The sequence below is a fragment of the Ammodytes marinus genome (genome assembly GCF_949987685.1).
Source record: "Ammodytes marinus genome assembly, chromosome: 18".
In the NCBI taxonomy this organism is placed as follows: domain Eukaryota; kingdom Metazoa; phylum Chordata; class Actinopteri; order Uranoscopiformes; family Ammodytidae; genus Ammodytes; species Ammodytes marinus.
Window position 1 is genome coordinate 19,747,448 of NC_137222.1, and position 21,916 is coordinate 19,769,363.

The 21,916-nt window shown below is 40.9% G+C and overlaps 2 protein-coding genes across 2 annotated transcripts in view; both read left to right on the forward strand.

Annotated features, from left to right (window-relative positions):
- The first annotated feature begins 1,750 nt into the window (after positions 1-1,750).
- LOC307265516 (glutamine synthetase-like) lies at positions 1,751-6,234 on the forward strand. Its single transcript, XM_080047265.1, has 7 exons — positions 1,751-1,813; positions 2,714-2,888; positions 3,755-3,916; positions 4,007-4,153; positions 4,389-4,516; positions 4,653-4,852; positions 5,630-6,234. The coding sequence occupies exons 2-7, from the start codon at positions 2,720-2,722 to the stop codon at positions 5,928-5,930; spliced, it is 1,107 nt and encodes a 368-aa protein (XP_079903391.1). The 5' UTR covers positions 1,751-1,813; positions 2,714-2,719; the 3' UTR covers positions 5,931-6,234.
- A 2,370-nt stretch (positions 6,235-8,604) lies between these two features.
- arrdc1b (arrestin domain containing 1b) overlaps positions 8,605-21,916 on the forward strand; it is a 31,691-nt gene continuing 18,379 nt past the window's right edge. Inside the window, exon 1 of the mRNA XM_080046354.1 lies at positions 8,605-8,737. Coding sequence (XP_079902480.1) covers positions 8,620-8,737 — 118 coding nt within the window. The 5' untranslated portion in view covers positions 8,605-8,619. The remainder of the gene's footprint in view (positions 8,738-21,916) is intronic.

Below are 21,916 nucleotides of genomic sequence, written 5' to 3' on the forward strand. Positions count from 1 at the left end.
TTGATTGAGGTCGGTGACATTCGATCTGTTTCTCATATTATTATATTGGTGCAAGTTAAGTGAATATGGCTCTGCTGAGGTATGGGAGTGGAATTCAAGATGTCGGCTCTAAATGCAAATAGTTTGACCTGGTTTTCATTTTGCTTTGAGGCGAACTTTCTTCTTGTGAGCTCTCTCTGTTTTATGGTACAAATAAAGTCTGTTAACAGATAGCATTTCAGAATAATCTCAACACCGCTACACATAACTAAAATGCTGAGCCAGATTCCCCCAATGAAGTGGAAATGGGTTTTTTTATGGTTAATGTGAACATATGGTTATTACGCAACTGATATGTCAGTGTTTCAGTGATGTGTATACCAGGCTTTTCTTTTGTACCTTATCATTTCGTGACAGGTTAATGGTGCTTGTTATAACTGGAATGTTGCACAGCAAGCTAAACAAAACCATGTTGCGTCAAGTGTGTTCATTGTCTAGATACCCAAAATACCGTTTGTAACCACAAAGGATTGGGAGGGAACTGAGAGTGCTGAGTAACAAGATGATTCCTGCTTACGTGATATTTGTTTTGGTTTCATCCACAATACACACTCACAATCAGGAACACCATCTAGCTATCATTAAATTGAGAAAACGCTGGTGTTACCTAAGCAGGTGTGTTATCTACGGTTGTTAACTATCTTTTCGTGTTAGCATGAATGGCATTTGCTTATTAGACAGAGTATTAAAGTCTGAGGATGCACATCCTTCAATTCATCTTGAATGGGGACAGGATGTGTGAACCAAATTTATTGGTAATCCATCCAATAGTTGCTCAGAAATTGCATTAGAAAGTGAAGAGATCACCAAAGTCATTAGGAAAAATTGCAACCATTAATATCAGGAACAAATTCATGAAACAGATAACATCACCAAAGATGCACTCGTGGCCATTTTAAAACCAGGGCATTTTTGTTATTTCTTGAAAAGCTGACATGTTTGGCTAAACAGCAAAAAATCAGGGTCAGCCTTATGAGCACAAACCTCCATCTCTGACTGACTGAGTGATGAAGTTACACCAGTAGTCAGTCAAGTGTTTGAGTTTTTAGTAGCTTAGCTTGCCTATTTATTTTGCCGGTTCTGTGAACACATTGCACATTAAAACACACCATCACAGTATCCCATGTGACCGGATGGTTTCTTTGGGAGTTTCTGCCCTCCTGCCTGATATCAGGACAGCTAACCTGATGGAAAGGGAACACATGAGCAGCTTGTAGGCTCTAATTGTGTTCACTGAGCTGCAAGACTCTCAGCTCAGCAAACAGTAGTCGGACACTATCGGCAGATGGTCTCTCTGGCACAGGTGGGTGTTCCTTACTATTTCTCACAGGGGTTTATCTGGGATTTGGCTGACTTCTATATTGTATTTGATGTAATTTTTTGTGGATACATAGCTGACAGAAGGTGTGGATTTTAATAGAGAAGGTACATTAAAATGTTTTGCTTGTGCCGTCAAGTATGAATGTAATGCACTTACTGCTTCAATTGATTCAAATTAGTAACACTGCGTGCCAACACTGTCATGGATTTATATTGCTTTGGCAGAGGAGTGAAGGATATTTTGTCTGATGAAAGCATCATACTTTATGTAATGGAAACATGAAACAGACACACATAGACACACACCTACACAAAGCCATTTGAAATGTGACGTACAGCATAAGAGCCTTGGTGTCATCAGCATTCCAGATAAATATCACTAACAGGTTGAGGCAGGTCACACTCCAATCTGTCTTGCTGCCACTTGTCTCCAGCTGAAGACACCTGTTGCACAGTAAGTCAAAATATCCATCTCCATGCACTATATTTACAAAATTGTGTCATCTTATTTATTTAACTTGTACATTTAGTAAATTAAGTAATTTACTATGAATGCTTTCTACAGCTGATAAAATGTTGGTGTGTGTGTGTGTGTGTGTGTGTGTGTGTGTGTGTGTGTGTGTGTGTGTGTGTGTGTGTGTGTGTGTACTAAGCATTATACATTAGTAAATGTTCTCAGTTACAATCATCCACTGGTTACTTTGATTTTCCTTTAAAGTATTTTTACATTAACCGCTACATCTTGAGCGCCCCTCTCTTTAATGCATTTTTGGCTGTTTGCTTTCCGTGAGTGTTTGGGACTGATAAGGTCCATCTACGCACTGCTCGTTTATCAAGCTTTGAAAGTTTCAACCACAACCAAACATGAAACCTGATTAGTTGCTCCAGAGTGACGAAACAGAAGTGAAATGTAGTATGAGGCTAAAGTAGCTGTGGACAGAAAATTGGAATAAAGAAAGGTGATATTAACTGTATATATATTATATATTCAGGTGCATCTAAAAAAAGAAAAAAAATCTGTAATTTAATTCAAAAAGTAAAACATTAATATATTCTGACATATTTCAGTTTGTGTCATGAATCTAGAATATATGAAAGTTTCACTTTAATGAGATTTTCAATGAAATTCAAACTTTTTGAGACCTCTATATATTATAGTTCCCTCTGAAATGTATTGGAGGGAAACACAGAAAGTGCCAGTAAATGTAGGCCCTAGTGACACTTAAAAAGTGACTAATTCAGTGTAGGACATGTTTGAATAAATAGGACATAAATGGACATTAACACTAGTGCTGAAATCTCACATAATGTAATGAAAACATCCCCTTTGCGTTGTATGCTTGTTCTTCTAAAGGGGAAAATGGAGTCGTTTTCATGCAGCTCCCAGCTGGACAAGTCAGTGCGCCAACAGTACATGAGCCTTCCACAGGGAGACAAGTGTCAGATCACCTACATCTGGATCGATGGCACCGGGGAGGGCCTTCGCAACAAGACCCGGACCCTGGACAGTGAACCACGCTGCATAAAAGGTAAATGTCCTCTTTTTATGATCAATTACTTTCGGGAGATGAGTATGTAGCAGTGGGCCTAAAACTGCTACTAAAAAGGGCAGATTGGATGTTAATTGATGATTAAAGTGATTCATTAATACATTTCGAAATTAGGGGTCAAGAGGTTCAATCCATATACAACTGTGTTGTCAGAGAGAAATTTACGGGGAGGGAGGGCTGCACATTAACACTGTACACAAACCTTAGTGTGAGAGCATCCTGCTGCCACATCAGTGATACACACGCTGAGCTACAGAACAAATATTTGTCACTATCGTACACCGTGTTCAATCAGCTGTCACCGTTGTACATTTGCAATGTATTGGAAATTGCTGTTGAGCAAGTTGCACATGTGTCACACTTAAGTATGTGATGATGTGGTTGAATTGAACAAATTCTCACTTAAAAGCTGCACTCAAAGTCTCTAAGTAAAAATGCTTTATTTGTCAAAAGCACAAGAATTACAGAGTGTATTCTCAGGCTCCGTCCAACACTGCTAATACAACATTTACAAAAGAAAATCATGCAAGTAGGAATGAGACACTAGACATACGCAATACAGTTGTGCAAAAGTTAAAAAAAGTTTTTCTACTTTGTTTGCTTTTTATAATTTTTTATTCTTCATCCGCATTCTTCCTTTCTTTCCTTCTTCAACTTATCTGAAGACATGGAAATCCTCAAAACTAAAGTAATGGATGTTTTCCATTGTGCTGTTTCCATTTTTGTAAAGTAAAATATTAAAGTTATTCTGTTTACCAAGTACCGATGGACAGGAACTAACTGACACAATTCAATTGTATTTGTATTATGAAGAGATGTTTCTGATGGTTTATTTGTCTCGCCAGATATCCCTGAGTGGAACTTTGATGGCTCGAGCACATACCAGGCTGAAGGCTCCAACAGTGACATGTACCTCATCCCAGTCCAGATGTTCAGGGATCCATTCACCCTGGACCCCAACAAACTGGTCCTCTGTGAGGTCCTCAAATACAACCGTTTACCCGCAGGTGCATTTCTTTCCATTTGTTTCATGTTATATATTCCCATTCAGTAGAGTCGGTACAAAACTAACTGTACTCTTTTTTTGGGGTGTCTAGAAACTAACCAGAGAGCGAGCTGCAACAAAGTGATGGAGGCGGTTAAAGAGCACTGCATGTGGTTTGGCATGGAGCAGGAGTACACGCTGCTAGGAATGGATGGACATCCTTTTAGTTGGCCACGACAAGGTTTCCCAGGACCCCAAGGTGAATTAGCATTGCGAAAAGCCCGTAATTTTTCTCCCGCTCTGTTCACTTCATTCAAGTGATCAGGCTTACGCACTTTATCAAGAGTTTGTAGGTTGTACGAGTAACGATAGATCTGATGAGCTAAGAAAAACCATACTTTTTTTCTGTAATTATTAGCAGATATTCAGTAATGTATATTTTTAGGTACAGGCTTGTGTGTTAACAAACATACAATTATATCATCCACTTGTAGGACCTTACTACTGTGGGGTTGGGGCAGACAATGTGTACGGACGGGACATTGTGGAGTGCCACTACAAGGCCTGCCTCTATGCAGGGGTCAACATCTACGGCACCAATGCTGAAGTTATGCCATCTCAGGCAAGTGTCACCGTTGGTCTAATGCACCGGTGGATTGAAAATGCTCTCACGTGGGCACAACTATCTTGCGTCCGGCTACAAAATTTTTGTATATTACCATATTCACTCCTCTATCTCCGTCCTCTCTGTTCCTCAGTGGGAGTTCCAGGTGGGTCCCTGTGAAGGCATTGACATGGGGGACCATCTGTGGGTAGCACGCTTCCTGCTGCATCGTGTGTGTGAAGACTTTGGGGTTGTGGCAACGCTGGACCCCAAGCCCATGAAGGGCAACTGGAACGGCGCCGGCTGCCACACCAATGTCAGCACCAAGCAGATGAGGGAAGAAGGGGGACTGCAGTGAGTAAACATTACCTTTAAACAACAGTTATACAGAGTTAAATTCCTCTGTTTTTCCATGATAACAAGATAATTAACTTGTTGTCATGGGAAAAACAGAGGAAATAAAGTGTATGATTCCATGTCCGTTTAGGTCTTCCGTAGCTCTGTATCTTCTAGATGTGTAAATAAGGCACAGCTTGCTTACAGGTTTGCTCTATCAACTTGAAAGGTGATATTAGTATTGTGTTCACAGCTTGTCTCTGCTGCCTCCAAGTGGCAAAAGAAAATGTGCTATTAGGACTACAGGTGTTGGCAGACTGAGTCAGGTTTGCTTCTCAGGCAAAAGGAGACAGCAAGTTTTTACATCAGTAAATTATATTATAATTATGGACTTCACTTACAAGTGCTTTTCACTGATTTTCTCAGACCGAAAGTGCTTTAAATTGTTTTGCCTCAATCACCCATTCACACACACATTCATACACCGAAAGCATGTGGCAGGAGGATAGGGAATGAACCACCAACTCTGCAATCCAGTGGGTGAACTCCCTACCTGCTTAACTACAGTATGATTATGCAAAACTCCAATTATATCATCATACTTATTCTGGAAAGAAAAGAATAGTAAACCCTTTATTGTCATTATACAATGACTCATTGACGCATAAACCTACTGTGTTGTGCCTTTCTATAACTTTAGTTTTTAAGCTGACAACAACATTCATCCACAGACGGTTTCTTGCATGCAGCAACCATCCCATAACTCACACTGCCTCTGTTCTCCTCTGATGACAGGTACATTGAGCAGGCTATTGAGAAGCTAGCAAAAAGGCATGAGGAGCACATCCAAGTGTATGACCCGCACGGTGGGCAGGACAACATGAGACGTCTGACGGGCCGCCATGAAACCTCCAGCATCAAAGACTTCTCTGCCGGAGTGGCTAACAGGGGCGCTAGCATCAGGGTCCCTCGACAGGTGGCACAAGACAGGAAGGGATACTTCGAGGACCGCCGGCCTTCTGCAAACTGCGACCCTTACGCTGTGACCAAGGCCATCGCAAACACCTGCCTCATCGCTACAGAGGAAAAAGAGTAGAGCAAGTAGGACAAAGGGGGGCCTGCTAGGTATATTTTACTGTAAACATATAAAGAGAAATATACATCTGTCTGTGACTTAACCTGGATACAACACTAGAAAAACGTGTCCACGAAAGATGAAGAAACAAAGACACGAATACTTAGTGTTTATTGTTATTTCTTTAGTATGCATCTATCTGTAAGATATATGCATAGACAGTTCCAGTACTGTGAATCTATTTGCTAATCTCTGTTTATAAAACTTGTGTCAGATTAGATGTGAGTTTGTGTTTGGTGAAATAAAGACACAGCGGTGCTGCATTTATCTGTTTTTGCTTGTGTTTGTGTCCAACATATCAGGACAGAAAAGAAAAGCTAAAATAATGTCAAAACCAAAAACATAGCAGTATTTCAAAATAGATTTGGACAGCAAATCAATACAACGTCAACATCAATGCATGCAAGGATTAAACACTGTCTGATGTAAACACTGTGTTTGTTAGGGTTTTAAGGCTGTGTGTCAGCTTTTTGACAGAATTAAAAGTGTTACTGTTTGGCCATTACATTCACATTACAAATGGTTTGTTACTTAAAACAGTGTTACTTAAAACACCTGCTCCCATTATTTGACTGCCCAAAATATTGAGTTATTTCTTTAAAGATATTACAATTGTCTGTATCGAACTGCAATTGCATCTCTTTGGTAACTCTGTTGAATTTCCAGCATCAATCATCTGACCAAACAGTACAGTAGTTACAGATGAAAAAGGTTTCTGAATGTTTTCCACTAGGTGGAGCCACTGGTATGGTGCTTGTCCCACTGTGACTCACAATGGCTACTTTTGAACAATTGTAATTCACCAGCCAGAAGCAACAGACAGACAGACCAGAGCATGTAGCATTGTAAGTGTGACGTGGTCTGAAATCATGACGCATTAAAACCCCTTTAAAAAGACCATCTAATAATGTGTTTGCGGGCAGAAAAGACCCAACATTCTGCTCACAGGCCTGGCATGGATCCACCTCTCCTGATGCTCAGTGCACCTGACATATGGCATCTTATCCTGTTCCTTCCTGACACATGATCCTCTCACTTTGAGCCATAGTGTCAACATGAGTCATTATTCAAGCTGCTTTTTGCAACATGAGAACAAACAAAAAGAGGGATTATTTAGGCCAGATCAGATCCACCGCTTAACAGATTTCCATGGATACAGGCAGTAACTTGGCAACCGATGGTGTTTGTCTGTCGTCATGGAGACATCTTGGAGCTTTTACCAGGAGATATTAGCGTCCTGGTGAGATGATGACATAGACATAGACAGAGAGAGAGAGAGAGAGAGAGAGAGAGAGAGAGAGAGAGAGAGAGAGAGAGAGAGAAAGGAAAGAGACTGCTGTCTATACGTGTTGGGTGTAATTATTTTGTCTTTTTGCAAATGCAACATACCACAGCTGTAGGCCTTTTCATGGGAGCGTTTCATGCAGCCACAGTTATCAAAAAACAAATCTGCTCCATCAGCTGATGCTGCACATTAAGACAGGAAGTACAGTCTGAGACAGGAAGTGCTCTCTGAGACAGGAAGTGTATGAGCCTTGGGAAGTACTGTCTATAGGTATAATGTGATTTTTGGTAACCTAATAAGTGTTTTTGATACATTTCCAGCAAGCATATACTTAAATGACACATTCTGAGTGTGGTGTTCTCGGAGACGTTTGTCCCACTGTGCAAACTGGACATTAACAAGCTACTCACACAGCGTGACGTTTTAATCTCTATGCAGTTTAATTTGTGCTCTCTGGTTTTCTCTCTGGAATCCTCACACTGTTATTCTATATGCAAATTCCTGTTTTGCACCACTGCAGACTCTTTTTCCCCAGGTCACCCTAGCAGGTGCATCCAGTCATGGATACTCATATGGTCCTATGATGGCAGGAAATGCATATGTTATGACACATTAGTGAGGAATGTCTACCTAAAGTACAACATTTCTCAGGAAATGTAAAGTCTGCCCTACGTTATTATTTTGGAAAGTAGGCCAGTCAGACATGTGTAAAAGCACTTCTTTGTCCTTTTTCTGTGATAAGAAACTTTTCGACCCCGCATAGCCATTTTCAACCAATTTACCTCACTCTATTTCAAATAAGCAAAGAGAGATAAACATTCACACACACACAACACACACACACACACACACACACACACACACACACACACACACACACACACACACACACACACACACACACACACACACACACACAAAGAGCACAAATCAAAATTTGCCCCATGCAGGAGAGGAGGTATTCAGTAAATGTAGTTATAATGTCCCTGCTAAATGTGCAACAAGTTCACCAGTTCAAATATATTCAGAATATTGACAACTTTCTTTCTTTCAGATCTTACTGTTTTATTGTGTGATGCTAAGCAGTTTGAGGAGCAATTCAAATGCTCCAAGCAGGTTTTGTATCCTGTTAGTAAATATTCACGATAAGGCAGCAACTGGAGCCTATTAGATGTTCACGTTCAGCCCATAATCCTCAGGGAGCATCAGTTAGGCTGGCATCTCTCCCATCACCTCCGATGGGCAGTCGCAGTGACGTCAGTGGGCTGCACGCGGGGTCTCGCGCGCGGCAGGTGAGAGCGTAGCATCGCCTCCTCTCCTCGCGACTTTCACACAGACAGAGCGGAGGAGCTGCGGAGCGGAGCCATGGGAAAGCTTCAGGAATTTGACATTACTTTTACAAACAACAAGGTGGTTTACGGTCCGGGCGAGTCAATAAGCGGAACTGTGAAAATACGAACCGGCCACTCGCTGCAGTATAAAGGTAAGCTTTTGAAACATTTGTTTTTGCCAGTGTGACTGTCTATCACCGCCCGTTGGCTTGATGTAAATAAACTTTTCCTCCTCGACAATGAAAATACAACCAGGGGGGTAAGGGAGGACTGAACAACGGTCGTGTAGTTGTTTCTCTTTCGGTTTAACGGCTCATTTTGTGACGGGGAAAACAATTGTGTTCATGAAGGATTTTGGTGATGGGAGGGAGTGGACGGAGCGTCTCCACCCGCCACATGACACTAACAGCCGCTGACTGTGCCATGTTGGCCGGTTGGTGCTTCTTGGTAGCCAAGTCGTTTGAAACCCACATCCTGGAACCACATCCTGCTTCTTACAACATGTTGCTTCCACGTATTGTTTTTGACAAAGCCTCCAAAATTGTTGGGGATGTTTTAAAAAGCAAAACAACAGGTGTTAGATTTGCTTTATTATTGAAGCATTTCTTTAAACCCGAATTATGTTCATGTTTTGCATTTATGGAAGGATAATGAAAGCTCCCACTGCCAAAATATCAGATAAACTAGTGGGCTAGTTGATAGGCTACTGGGGGCTGAGGGCTAAAAGTAGGTCAACAAGGTAGAGAGAAGCTTTTTGAGTTGCCATGGAAGTACACAAAGAATCTCTTGTGTGCCAGGAATCCTTGTGGGGATTCTTGAGTGATAATAGAGGGCTGCTATCAACTTTAACTAAAGCACCTTCTCAAAGGGAACCCGACACAGAGGTATGTCAATTGACAAGCACTGTAAAATAAAGAGCTCTGATGCATATTGCAATGATGGGAAAGTGTTTTTTTTTTGGCAACAAGCATTCCCATCATCAGAATCTGTCTGCTTTATTTACTAAAGCCCCCCATGAGGCATAGAATTGGAATTGTGAAAGTACAGTGGTGGTAGGCAATGCTTTTAAAGAAGGTAAAGCTCCTAAGAAGCTACAATACTCTACAAGCTCACTACCTGACGATATGTAAGGTTGCAGTAACCTTTGACCTCCAAAATCGATTCAGCCCATCGTTGAGTCAGAGTCAACATTTGTGCAAAGTTTGAAGAAAATCCCTCAAAGCGTTGTTGAGATATTGTGTTCACTATACGCAAGGTCACAGTGACCTTGTCCTCCAAAATGTAATCAGTTTATCCTCTAATCTAAGTGTAAATCTGTGCCATATTTGACGAAAATCCCTTAAAAATGTTTTTCAGGTATTGTGTTCATGAGTCTTTAGGTCACAGTGACCTTGAGCTTTGGCCTATTAACTACAAAACACATTCTGTTCATCCTTGAATTAGAGTGGACATTTACGCAATGTTTGAAGAAAATCCCTCATAGCGTTCATGAGATATTGCACACACATTCTTAGTGCATTCAGCAGCACCTCCACCTGTATGTCAGACATGTTGATATTCATTTGGCAGAATGTACAGGCTGACCCGAGGCAGATGGCGTTACAGCAGAGGTCAGGGGTCCTGCTGAGCTCTGTTTGCAATGTTATGTCACATGGGCACCAGGCACCAGGCGTTATTCCCAAACCAAACCTGTGTGTGGATGCTGTGGGGGAATGTGCTCCTTCCCTGACACACTCACACAGACAAGTGAACAGCTCAATCAGGGTATTTGAAGATGTTGAAAAGAAAGAACATGTGGAGAGATTGTTACTGCGTTTTCTGAGTGTTTGGATGTTACTAGCACACAAATAGATTTTTTTATTTTTTTTGCATTTTCTGGCTATCTGTCCATTGAGTTTCATTTCATCTGTAGTCTGAAAGGAAGAGAGATCTCACACCTGCAACCAACTGAAAACGCCCAGTTCTTAGTTTCAGCCTTCTCTGTGCTCTGACACGTCACAGTTAATGAAACTGCTGATGCTGAATTTGTCCTTTCAAGGTAAAGTGCTTTTTAAATGTGTCAGCAGAAGATAAAGAGCAAAAAAATGGAACTCATTTTTAGAGGAATCAAACCATTTACTTCAATTAATGAGTTTTCTGCCTTTGCTGCTATTTCAACCCTTGACCACCCACCACTTCTGAGGTTGGTCTGACTTTTTTTTGAAGGTTCAACTCTGCTGTGCATTGTAACCTGATTGTTTGCAAGAGAGGCATTCTCTTACATGACCACAATAACAAAGGATGAGAGTATTTTACTGATAATGTTTTAATTCATATTCAAGACACGTTTCATAGTACCAGCAGTCGGTGCTTCATCCTGCAGGCTTGACTGTGTCAGGTAGAAGGTTACAACATTTTCATTATGTTTCTTCAGTCAAATATTGCCTTTGGGCTAAAACAATAATTATTTCTGTTCCTAAGACACACTCCGGTTCAAAGGAATACTGTTTTTCCTCCTTTTTTTTCCTGCACCTTCTGCGTTGATAAAGGTGTATTTATTGTGGAGTGCAGAACACAGTGCAGCAAAGGAGGGTATTTTTTTTAGTGTTTGTCGCATTGAAGTTTATCTATTATGATGGCGTCTCAAACAAAAACAGCATTAAAGCTGTGTCCGTTTTAAAACGTAATGTTGTTTTTCTTAAGTCCCTCAGTCAGAGTCCAACACTGACTTTTTAGGATGAAGCAAGTCCAACCGAGGAGATGTGGGCTCCATCTTAGGTGTTCTGCACTTTGGTTAATGTTCCATAAATGCTGAGGCTGCATTATGTGTCCAGTGACCTCATCCCATTTCAGCCGCCGATGACTCCATCGGCCGGGCGGCTTTAAATCAAGCTGAAGCAGGGGAACGTGTGTGTGTGTGTTTGTGCGTGTGCGTGCGTGTGCGTGTGTGTGTGTGTGTGTGTGTCCTTTGTGCAAGCGTGAGAAGTTCCCTGTTTTCGTTGTAATGCGAAGTGAATACAAAGGAGTTGTTGGTTCGCTGCTGTAAATATGCACTATTATTGTCTGGACCGCCGCAGTAGTTGTTCTACTTAGTCCATTTAGTCAATTTGCTGCATTTATTTGATTAGGGAGGCCTTGTTAAGTGGATGATTAAGACGGGTAACAATCTGAAAAACCATTACCGTTTACATTGAATCTCAATAATGAGTATGATTAAGAGTGGGTACACACATGGGACCATTTTCACCTTTATCATTTCTTACCAAAAATAATGGGGAAATTATCTATGAAAACAGCTGTAAGTCTATGTAACTGAGGTGACATTTTCCATCCTTCCTGATCGTTTAATTAAGCATAGCAGTACAATCTGGCTACCAAGTGTTCTTGTTGACACTATTGTAGTGATTATAGATAGATAGATAGATAGATAGATAGATAGATAGATAGATAGATAGATAGATAGATAGATAGATAGATAGATAGATAGATAGATAGATAGATAGATAGATAGATAGATAGATAGATAGATAGATAGATAGATAGATAGATAGATGCACCATATGTGCTGTATGGGTACTTTTTTGTTGCGTTACAGTCAGTTACTAGCCTGGCACCGCCCGCCTACCTACTTCAGCTCAATTGTCATTTCCCTTCAGTAGTCAGTCTGCGTCCGCGGTATATCCGCGGGTTTTCTCCACCAGATTAAGCAGATTTCTGCCAGTCCAATCAGCGAACAGAGGGAGTGGCTGAGAACAATGATTTTGAGGTTGTGCGCCAGTTTCAGTTGTAGTCAGAAGCCGGCGCATGACGTCACGACCAAACGTTATGCGATTGGTTGACAGATCCAGAGTGGTACTGGGCAGATCCAATAGGTAGTACAAAGTTCAACAGACACCTGCCTTCAAGTGAGTTTACCTTTGCCAATTGAGTGATTCCATACCTTCTCTGTACAAATGAAAGGAAGTACGATGGTCTAGTCAGTTACAAAGTCATATGAGGAAATAAAATACAGGGTGATTTTAATAAACTGATCCAAGCTTTCTGAGATGCTGAATGTTGTAGAGGCCAAATCTACAAAGCCTCACTCTATTATTGATGATAGAGACCATTAGACAGCATTTCTATCGATTCAGTTCCTAACAAAGGAAGGCGGTCGTTAAGACACAAATGTTTGACTGTAAGTGCATGCGCTAGCTCCCTATATACATTACTGTTTAGCAAGGTAAGTAAGCATGGGGTGGTGAGTGGGTCCATAGTGCATCTACAGACCCAGTCCTCTGAGTCATGCCAGCCTGGCAGAATTGCTTTATGTAAAGTTATGTCTGTCTGTGTCTGTCCGCTATGGCCAAGACTAAAATATCCTAAAATCTATTGGAAGTAGTGCTTTGAATTTTCCTATAGACATTCATCCATCCCCCTAGGTTATGTTGCACTGAGTTGGGTGATCCTCTAATTTTGGCAATATCAACAGTATTGTGGTTATGTGTAGTGTAGATATGTCATCCCCACAATACCCTTTCTGTTGATCTGGGGTATTGACATATAAAAACAACAGCGACACTGATAGACAGGGTATCCCTCTGTTTTAACGGCATTGAGTTTAGATCTGAGATGGAGGGCGTAGCCTGCCTGTCTGTTCGGCTTAGTCTCTCTCCTCTTGTGTCTTGGTTTGCCCCCCGGCTCTTAAAAGCATGTCCAGTCACCTGATGCAGGAGATGTTGCTGTTTTGGACTATTGTCTCAGCTTTTATGGACATGTGGGACATGCATGCATTGACAGTTTACTTAAGACTCCAACAGTTCAAATGTACTGTAGAGTCCTAGTGACTGTATATGCTAATGATAAGCAGGATGATCCGTTTTACTGGAAGTGGGTGGACCTTTAAGTCCAAATCCACCTGATGTGACTTCCTTCCTGTTTGTAGTCTTATTTATCTTTTGTGGCATGTGTAAACTAGATACTTAGGGTGTAGTTCTTTTGTATATCAGATAACACCAACAGTGGATGTCAGCTTAGCTTTCAGCAAAACACAAACATTCAGTGTAACCTAATCATTATATGTGGTAATACAAACCACCAGCTTTATGTAAACAAGACTGGACAACCCTCAGGTTCACACGATGCTGGCCAAAGGCATGTGTATATAAGCACACACAAATGCATACACGCACGCACACGCACACACACACATACACACACACACACACACACACACACACACACACACACACACACACACACACACACGCTTGCTGCTTTTGCGTGTAGTCAGTGAATAACTAACCCCATGTGCTGGGGGTCAGTTAAAAAATTAGAATGGATAATATGAGCATGTTATGTGACTGATAATAATTAATTTGATGATTTATTAGATTTTGGTATAAAGTTGCATATGTGATGTCCATTTATGTATCTTTGCTGGAAAGTGACTCTCTAATTTAACACATGAAGATCAGTTTACTTATCATGAGAAGTACTATTCATCCTGTGATAACATTCCAATAATGCCCATCGTGCCCCATTCTACCAACTAAAATCAAGGATTTCTCACCATCAACTGTTTCAATTTTGACCATCATTTTTAGAAATGTTGTCTCTAGCAAGTGTCCCAACTTTATGGAAGGGCAATACTAAATCACTGGAGTACCCTTTTTAATTTAAACCGATTCAGATGATGGTGTTTACTATAAGTGCAGTGGTTTAATTCAATAGCAGTTTATTCACCAGTGTCCCCCTTCAGGAAAATTATTTTTTTTGTGAATAGAACTGAGGTGAAATAAAGCCAGCATGAGTCAATGAGTCCAGTGTATGAGTATCTCTTAATTGGGAATCGTGAAAACATATCTGCAGCTGGGTTTATGTGGGACTGTCTAGACTCTGGGGCCTGAGTAAATCATGACATCACTGCCCTGAGATCGACTGATAAGAGATGTGTCTGAAAAATACTAGTGGCTCTGCTGCTGACGTTTATGTTTTAACATGTTACATTTGTAATAATAGTTGTACATTTTATTTTTTAAGCATTTTGTTTTGGGTAATAAAATGTATAAATGGGGAAAAAAACAGGCAAAGCCTTAAAATTAACAAATTCATTCAAGATATCATTTTGTTTTGTGATTAATTACTTTACTAGAGGAGTCAGTTGATGATTTGTGGTGTTCTTTTAGACCTGCTTATTATGAAGGATTATACTGTATGAATAAATGATGTGTAACAGAAGAAGGAAGGGGTTTCTAGTCCCTCTGACTTTGGTGTCTTTTGTCCTGAGACGTGGAACGTGACACATGATTACACAGTGACAATAACAGTGTCTCAGAGTGACTCCATGCTCTTTGCTGCCCTTCAGTGTGGGCGGTGGCATCGATCCACATGCACATCATCAGTCAGTGAACTGTGCCCATAGAAGTGACTCTGTCTGCTCCAAATCTTGGCACCAGCTGCTCCCTCTCCCTTTGGTCTTAGTCATGAAATTAATAACTATCATTTGACCTCCATAAACAACCCACTGGCTAACCCCACGGCTGGTTATTTAGGTCTATCATAAGAGGATTCTGTCTCATCCCCCCCTGATAGGCACAGATGCACCACTGATCACTCTCCCTCTCTGTCTCTCTAAAAAGCTGTCCCACTTCCTGTGCTCAGCTGTGTGAAATGCGTTTGCAGAGAGGAACGTCAGCCCTCTGTGGAAGTGGAACAAAACGTTGATTATAGCTAACAAAGACACTAAAGATAGAACACTTATCAGCTGGGAGATAAGAAGTTGGTTTATGGTTGGGCTGGTATGTTGTGGAATGTTACGTGATGTGGTCATGTTGGCCCACATTGTAAATGGATAAACCTAGTCCAAACTTCATTTAAAGATGCAATGATCAATATCTTTTTATTATTATCAACAATTCATCATGAGTGTGTGTACTGTTGTTAAATCTGTCACTCGCTAGCAGATTAACCCAGAAAATGACCGCCAACTCTGAAGCCTTTTGTTCCCCTTTTACATAGTATTTTTTAAGCGATTTTCTACTGTGCGATTCAGTTTCAAGGCTCATATTTTTTACCAGCATAAGGCAGCTGTGTTTGGTAAACAAGCTCTGATAAACACCTGCAAAGCACCAAACAGCAGACTGGGAAGAATGTGGAACATATAACAGCTGGAGAGACAGATTTTTTTTTTGTGTTTCTGGCGAGTTTTGGATAATTCTTACCCAAGAAGCCAAAAATGTATCAATCCATTTTTTTTTTTTACTTTTCAATTAAACAGAATGAAATTAAAATGTTTTAAAAAAATGACATTTTGTAAAAATGTGTTATAATTGAAAAGGCAGCAGAAATGCAGGCTGTGGTATTTGGTAGGAGGACAGAATGTTTTTTTGGCTTTGGTTGATGTGAATTGAGAAACCACATTGAATAACTCACACAGGAGACAGATTATGTCTTTATATATTTTATATATTTAATCATTGGAGGTTTCAGGTCTACTGTCCTGACATGGTTCTCTACAATCCCCAGTCTGACTATGGCTGTTTTTGTTGAACCTACTCCTCCTAAAAACAAAAGGCCACTCATGTCACTTCATGTCACATGGAAATCGTCAGAGATGTGTATGTGTGTGTATGTTTGGGGTGACTGTGGCTCAGTTGGTAGAGCGGGTCGGCTGATGATCAAAGGGTTGGAGGTTCGATCCCCGCCCTGCCACCATGTGCCATGGTTGTTGTGTCCTTGGGCAAGACACTTCACCCAACTTGCCTCGTGAGAATGTCGATAGTTAGCCTGCTATCGGTGTATGAATCTGTGTGTGAATGGTAACGTGGGAAAGGAAAACAGGTCTCCCTTGTAAAAGAGTATTCGGTCTCAATGGGATTTACCTGTATAAAAATAAAGGTTAAAATGTCCATCGCAGTGTTAGCACCATATCAACCTCCAAAACAACTGCAGTGGCCAGGCACTGCTTCTTTACTAAGTGAGCTCATGACACAGTGGTCCATGTGTTCCAAAAGGTCACCAGTAGCAAAAATAGCCCAAGTTTTTAGATGATACTGAAAAGCCAGATATCAGTGCTGCAAACAACGAAAAAGCTTTAGCAGCTGGGACGTACCACACATCGTCAACTGATACTAGATGACTCATCACACAATCAACACTGATAACTGCTAGCTAACTATGCACCAGGATACAACATACAGTGAAGGTCAGTTTTAACAAAAATGTAGATGTGGAAATTGTTACAAATATAAAACCCAGTTTATTGAGCACCTCCTGAAAACAAAATACATGGACTGACTAAACAGTTAGATCTGGTGGCCTTAACAGTCGTGATTAAAGAGTGAAGACATCACCATCAAAAAGTTTGGTTTTGAAATAGTTATTTTCTCAATCAGTGTTGCTTTTTCCAAGACGTACAGTGATTCTAGAGCAGCTCTGAAACTAGCTGCTTTGTGTCTGGCACCAGTCAAATGAGATCAGGTCAACTGAGGACATCTCTGATTGCCTCAAGGGAGAATCCAATGCTTAAATGTAGGTCTCTGCTGACATAGATACCATCAAAAGTGATCTGTTAGCTGGAAGAGAGAGGCAGTGTGTACACATCTTAGTTCCCAAGCAAGCCTTGTACAAAACCAAGAGTGTAAAATGGAAGAAATATCTGGAGAATGATGTGTGTGTGTGTGTTGTGTGTGTGTGTGTGTGTGTGTGTGTGTGTGTGTGTGTGTGTGTGTGTGTGTGTGTGTGTGTGTGTGTGTGTGTGTGTGTGTGTGTGTGTGTGTGTGTGTGTGTGTTTGAGTATCTTAAAGGTTTTGTAGTCCTGAAAGATGGCCTACTGTACAGAGGCCACATGTGTCGTCTACTCAAGTCACAATGTCTGTCTGGTCTTAAGGCTAATGCAGGGAGACATTTTGTGGCGTGATGGCTAACGTGAGAACAAGTGTGCAGAGTACAGATTATGTCTTGTATGGTTGTTATATGATGTAACTTCTGCGGGGATAAGCCTCTTACATATGCATGCATGCATACGCAGGGATTGGTGTGTAGCGTGCATGCAAACACAAACATCATAAACTGATCCAACCCAAGTGTGCTAAGGGGGCTAAGTGTGCGAACCATAGACGATAAAATGCTTTCAGATTGCTCTCCAAGCAGAATGTGAAATTAATAATGTTTTCCTCTCATTCACCAATTCACACACACATACTCAAACACCAATGGAAGCTGCTACTAGCAGCTGCTTTTTGCTAGTATGAGTGGGAGGAAATATGTCTTTGATTTTACTGGAACTTTACTAGACTTTTCAATTGTATCAATGTGTATGACCTGTCTGTAACTGGATTTTAAATACTTGAAAAAAAGAATCATACCCAGTTCTCTGGAAATGATCTTTATCTGAAGGACTTTACCTGATTACATAAAGGTTACGCCTCACCTGTGTGTCTGGTCTCCAACATAACAGTTCCAACAATTCAAAACAAAGAAAAACATTGAAACTTGATGCAATTATGTCATGCTAACATCTCTCTCAAACTATTGTCTGACGATCTGATTTGTGGCCTAATCTTCCTCCTATTTGAGATCTGTTGGAAACACAAACACAAATTTGTGTTAGTTATTGATACATTATGGTTGAAAAGCACCATTAGACACCATGAAGCAGGGCATTTTTATTGTATCTAACTTTCACTGCTCTCAACTGCCTGCTACTGATCTCACAGAGAGGTAACACATGGAACAAGTCTGAGCGAACAGCCCTGGCTCTGTTCTGCTGCAGGGGATTCCCCTTCAGTCAGGGGTAATAGATCATAAGATCAGGTGGCCTTGTTTGGCATGTCTCACTAAGAGGCATTAGGGAGGAGACAAGGGAGGAGATCTTGGAAAAGTGAGAGGAACTAATAGTGCACAGCGCTTTAAGATTTAATGAAGGTAGTAAGTCTAGCATCGGATTACCTCAGCAGTCCTGTGGCACAGAGTGAAGGCTGTGACATCTGCAGTTTGTGGAAGAAACTAGAAATATTCTCAACAGAAGATCCTAAGAAATGTCAAGGGAAGAGAAGGTCAATGGTTTATTTCAGTGTTTTTTGTCCATCACAGCTTTTGTTAATGCCATACATAGGAAAAAAGAATTACTTTAAAACCCCAACAGAAGACAAACTTGCTGGTAATGAGTCTTGAATAGACGTGACAAAACTAAGTTGTCATTCATCTCACAGTATCATGTCACTCTTGTGCTAATTAAACATGTTGTTGCTATGAATAATGCAGACACTATGGTCTGTCCATCAAAATTGGACCTGACAAATACACATTTCCAATGTAACCTCAATTTAAGTTATGTGCTTGCATTCCTCCCATAAGTGTGAGAAGTGTCATGTCAATTATAAGTAGGTTTAGGATGACCCCACGGTTTAATATTTTGTAGGCTTATTAGTCAAAATTGGTCAAGTTTTATCCCACCAAATTATGTCTTAAGCCAAGTTATAATTTGGCTGTTTCATTATCAAACCTAACTGCTGCATCCCCTGGACGTTTTGTGGTTTGCAACATTTCTGCAGAAGTTTAATTTTAAGCTGTCCAGTCTTATCACACAGACGCTTCTTGGGTATTTTCCATGCCTCAATAAGCCGGAATGTATAAATGACATCGGAAGAGCCTTTCAGTGCATGTAAGGAATGCTGATCAATTCAAGTAACTCAAGCAGCCTGCTATATCCTCGTTCACAATCCGGACCCAAAGTTTAGACCATAAGCAAACTCATTAAAGCTCCTTTGTGATTTTTCTTGACTCTATGTCATCAGTGTAAACAAGGAAGTGTCATTATCAGCCTGGCTTCCCTGCATGCTTCCCCACCAACCCCCAAGCTGACTAATTTTCCCCATGTACTGATGCAACAGGCAGCAAGCTCTGACTGAAGGGTTTTAGCCCACACACATGGTTTTGCCTTTCTTCCTGTAAACTTTTGACAGTTGTTGCTCACTCAGTCTTAAGTAGAGTGCAACTGCGCAAACATGATTCTATGTAAAGAGACTCTCACCTACAATAAAGCCCTCTGTTTGTTAAACTGGCATGGCATAAATTACTTTACTACAAAAAGTGGTAAAGTCATTGAACCAATAAAATATCCTTAATAAATGATCATAGACAAAGGAAGGTTGCCATAGAGGGATCAACATTAGCCAAAGATGTATTGACAGCATTGAGAATCAAAGCTTGTATACAGTAGATGTCTGATCGGAGTTGTTGTCATTTGTACCCTAGTCTTTGATTAGATCATTCCTCATTTAAATTTATCAAGTTCTACTTACTCCTAGACGTTTTTAGCTGCTTTGGTATTTCCTAGTAAGGTGCAGTAGCAGTTTGGTCAATTCAGTCACGAAAGTCAGCTATTCTGTCTGTGCTAGATACCAAGCCAGGTAGAAGCCTGAGGATACACTCTTTGTTTATGTACAAAAATAAAGGACACGGTTGAACTGAAGACTACGACTCAAAGAGGTGTGTAATTTCCTCCGCAGAGTCGGCTTTTCACCTTCTGTTTGAAAAACACAGCAGTTACGCTAACGTAGCTGGATCGATAAACACTATCGATTGCACCCTCTCTCCTAGATCTGTCTACCCACACTATCTAATTGTAAAGTCTAATCAGTATCAGCACCAGTGTCATCACATCGACTGCAGAAACCCTCATTTAACTGTGAAAAGACCTGGACAGACTCCAGTGTGTTGGCAGCAAATCCAGGCAGTCAGAGCACACTCTGCTGCTGGCTTCCCTCTTACTACAGAGTGTCAGCCTCCATCAGGCCGTGGATAATTCTGGTCCCTGGCATAGATTCCTGTGCTGGCAGATACCAGGTGTGATCTACAGCTGCTGGTGTGTGGTTGGCAAGTTGGAAACTGTCGGCTGCACAAAATCAAACAAAATCTTGTGACTTGAGTTTGCACTGTTGGATTTCAGACTTAGTACTTCTTTGTGAAGAACTTGTTGAACTGGGCACAGTAGATCACAAATTTAGCACGGATCTAGAACTTCACGGCTTATTTCCTGTCTCAAATTGACTTTGAAGTAGATTGAGTATGAAAATACTCCAGTCAAGATGTGAGGAAGTTTGGACTTTACCAGAAGTTCCAAACGTTGCAAACTATATTTAGTACTGTAAGCAGTAGGAGAAATTAAATCAAGAAACCAAATTCATGTGATATATTTCTGTCATCTGGAACCCTAACCCTCACTATAACTATTGATGTACAACTATGTAAGTTGTTCCCCTTATTCTTTGCCCTGGACAAAGAGAAACGTTGTATTGTATTCACACATTCCATGAGGTTTGACTAGAACCTGGTAGCATTCTGACTCAACACTCTATGTTTAAGAACAGGACTTCTACAGGCCATGTTCTTTTGTGACCTCATCTTTATGTCTGGATGTGTGTCTCATCCAACACATCATCACAACTCCTGGTCCATCTGGTTCATGAGTCGGTTTAGAGGCCAACCCACAGAAAGTCAGCAGCACACACACGGACTTTGTCTCTGCCAAAGTCTCTGATGACACAACTATTCACTATTCAGTTCTGCTACAGCCGCTCTTCCTGCTGCTGCATGGGGATATGAACAGATTACCCCTGTACTGACCTTTTGTTGGCTGAGCTCTCCATTTTCCAAAACATGTAGCCCTAAGCAATTATCTTTTCGCAGTAACGATTGATATTTGTGTACTTCACACTTCTGTTGTTTCTTTTGTCAAGTGTTATGACTCCAAACAGCTCCCAGTGTGTGTGTAATGTGGAGTCTAAAGGTATTATTCTCCACCGTGAATGAGGCAGATGTCTAGAAGAGCAGATCCCAGAGTTTAGATAATGACCAGATAAATGGACGTTAGTCTGCATGGCTGAAGGGCACCGTCGGTTTGTGAGCCGCAGATTGAGTTTTTTTGTTCTTGCCGGCAGCAGAGGTCCCTCCCTCTTCCCCCTCTTCTGCCAGCAGTCCTGCCGGTGTGTAGAGCACAGCCATCTGTCACTTTGAGAGTGAGAGTGTTCTGTGAAGGGAGCACAGGATGGGAGCCTTTCATTGGTCAAAAATAGTCTGTGGCAAGATATTTTTGACATCAGAGCATGTCTTTAGTGGTTTTTGTTGGGTTCGTTTGCTGTCCATACCGTTCCTGAATGCTTTTTTGAGTAAATAATGATGACTACGGGATATTTTATTACACTCTTCATGAGGTAGCTATCCCTATTATGGGATTGAGTTGTACTAGACCGTTGTTGCAAATGCTGTACATCTCGACCAAGACAGCTTTATGGCTTAGCAGTTGAAATACGAAATATGAAATACCTTTTATATAACGATGTAAGTTGCTGATTTTCATCCAATGGAAG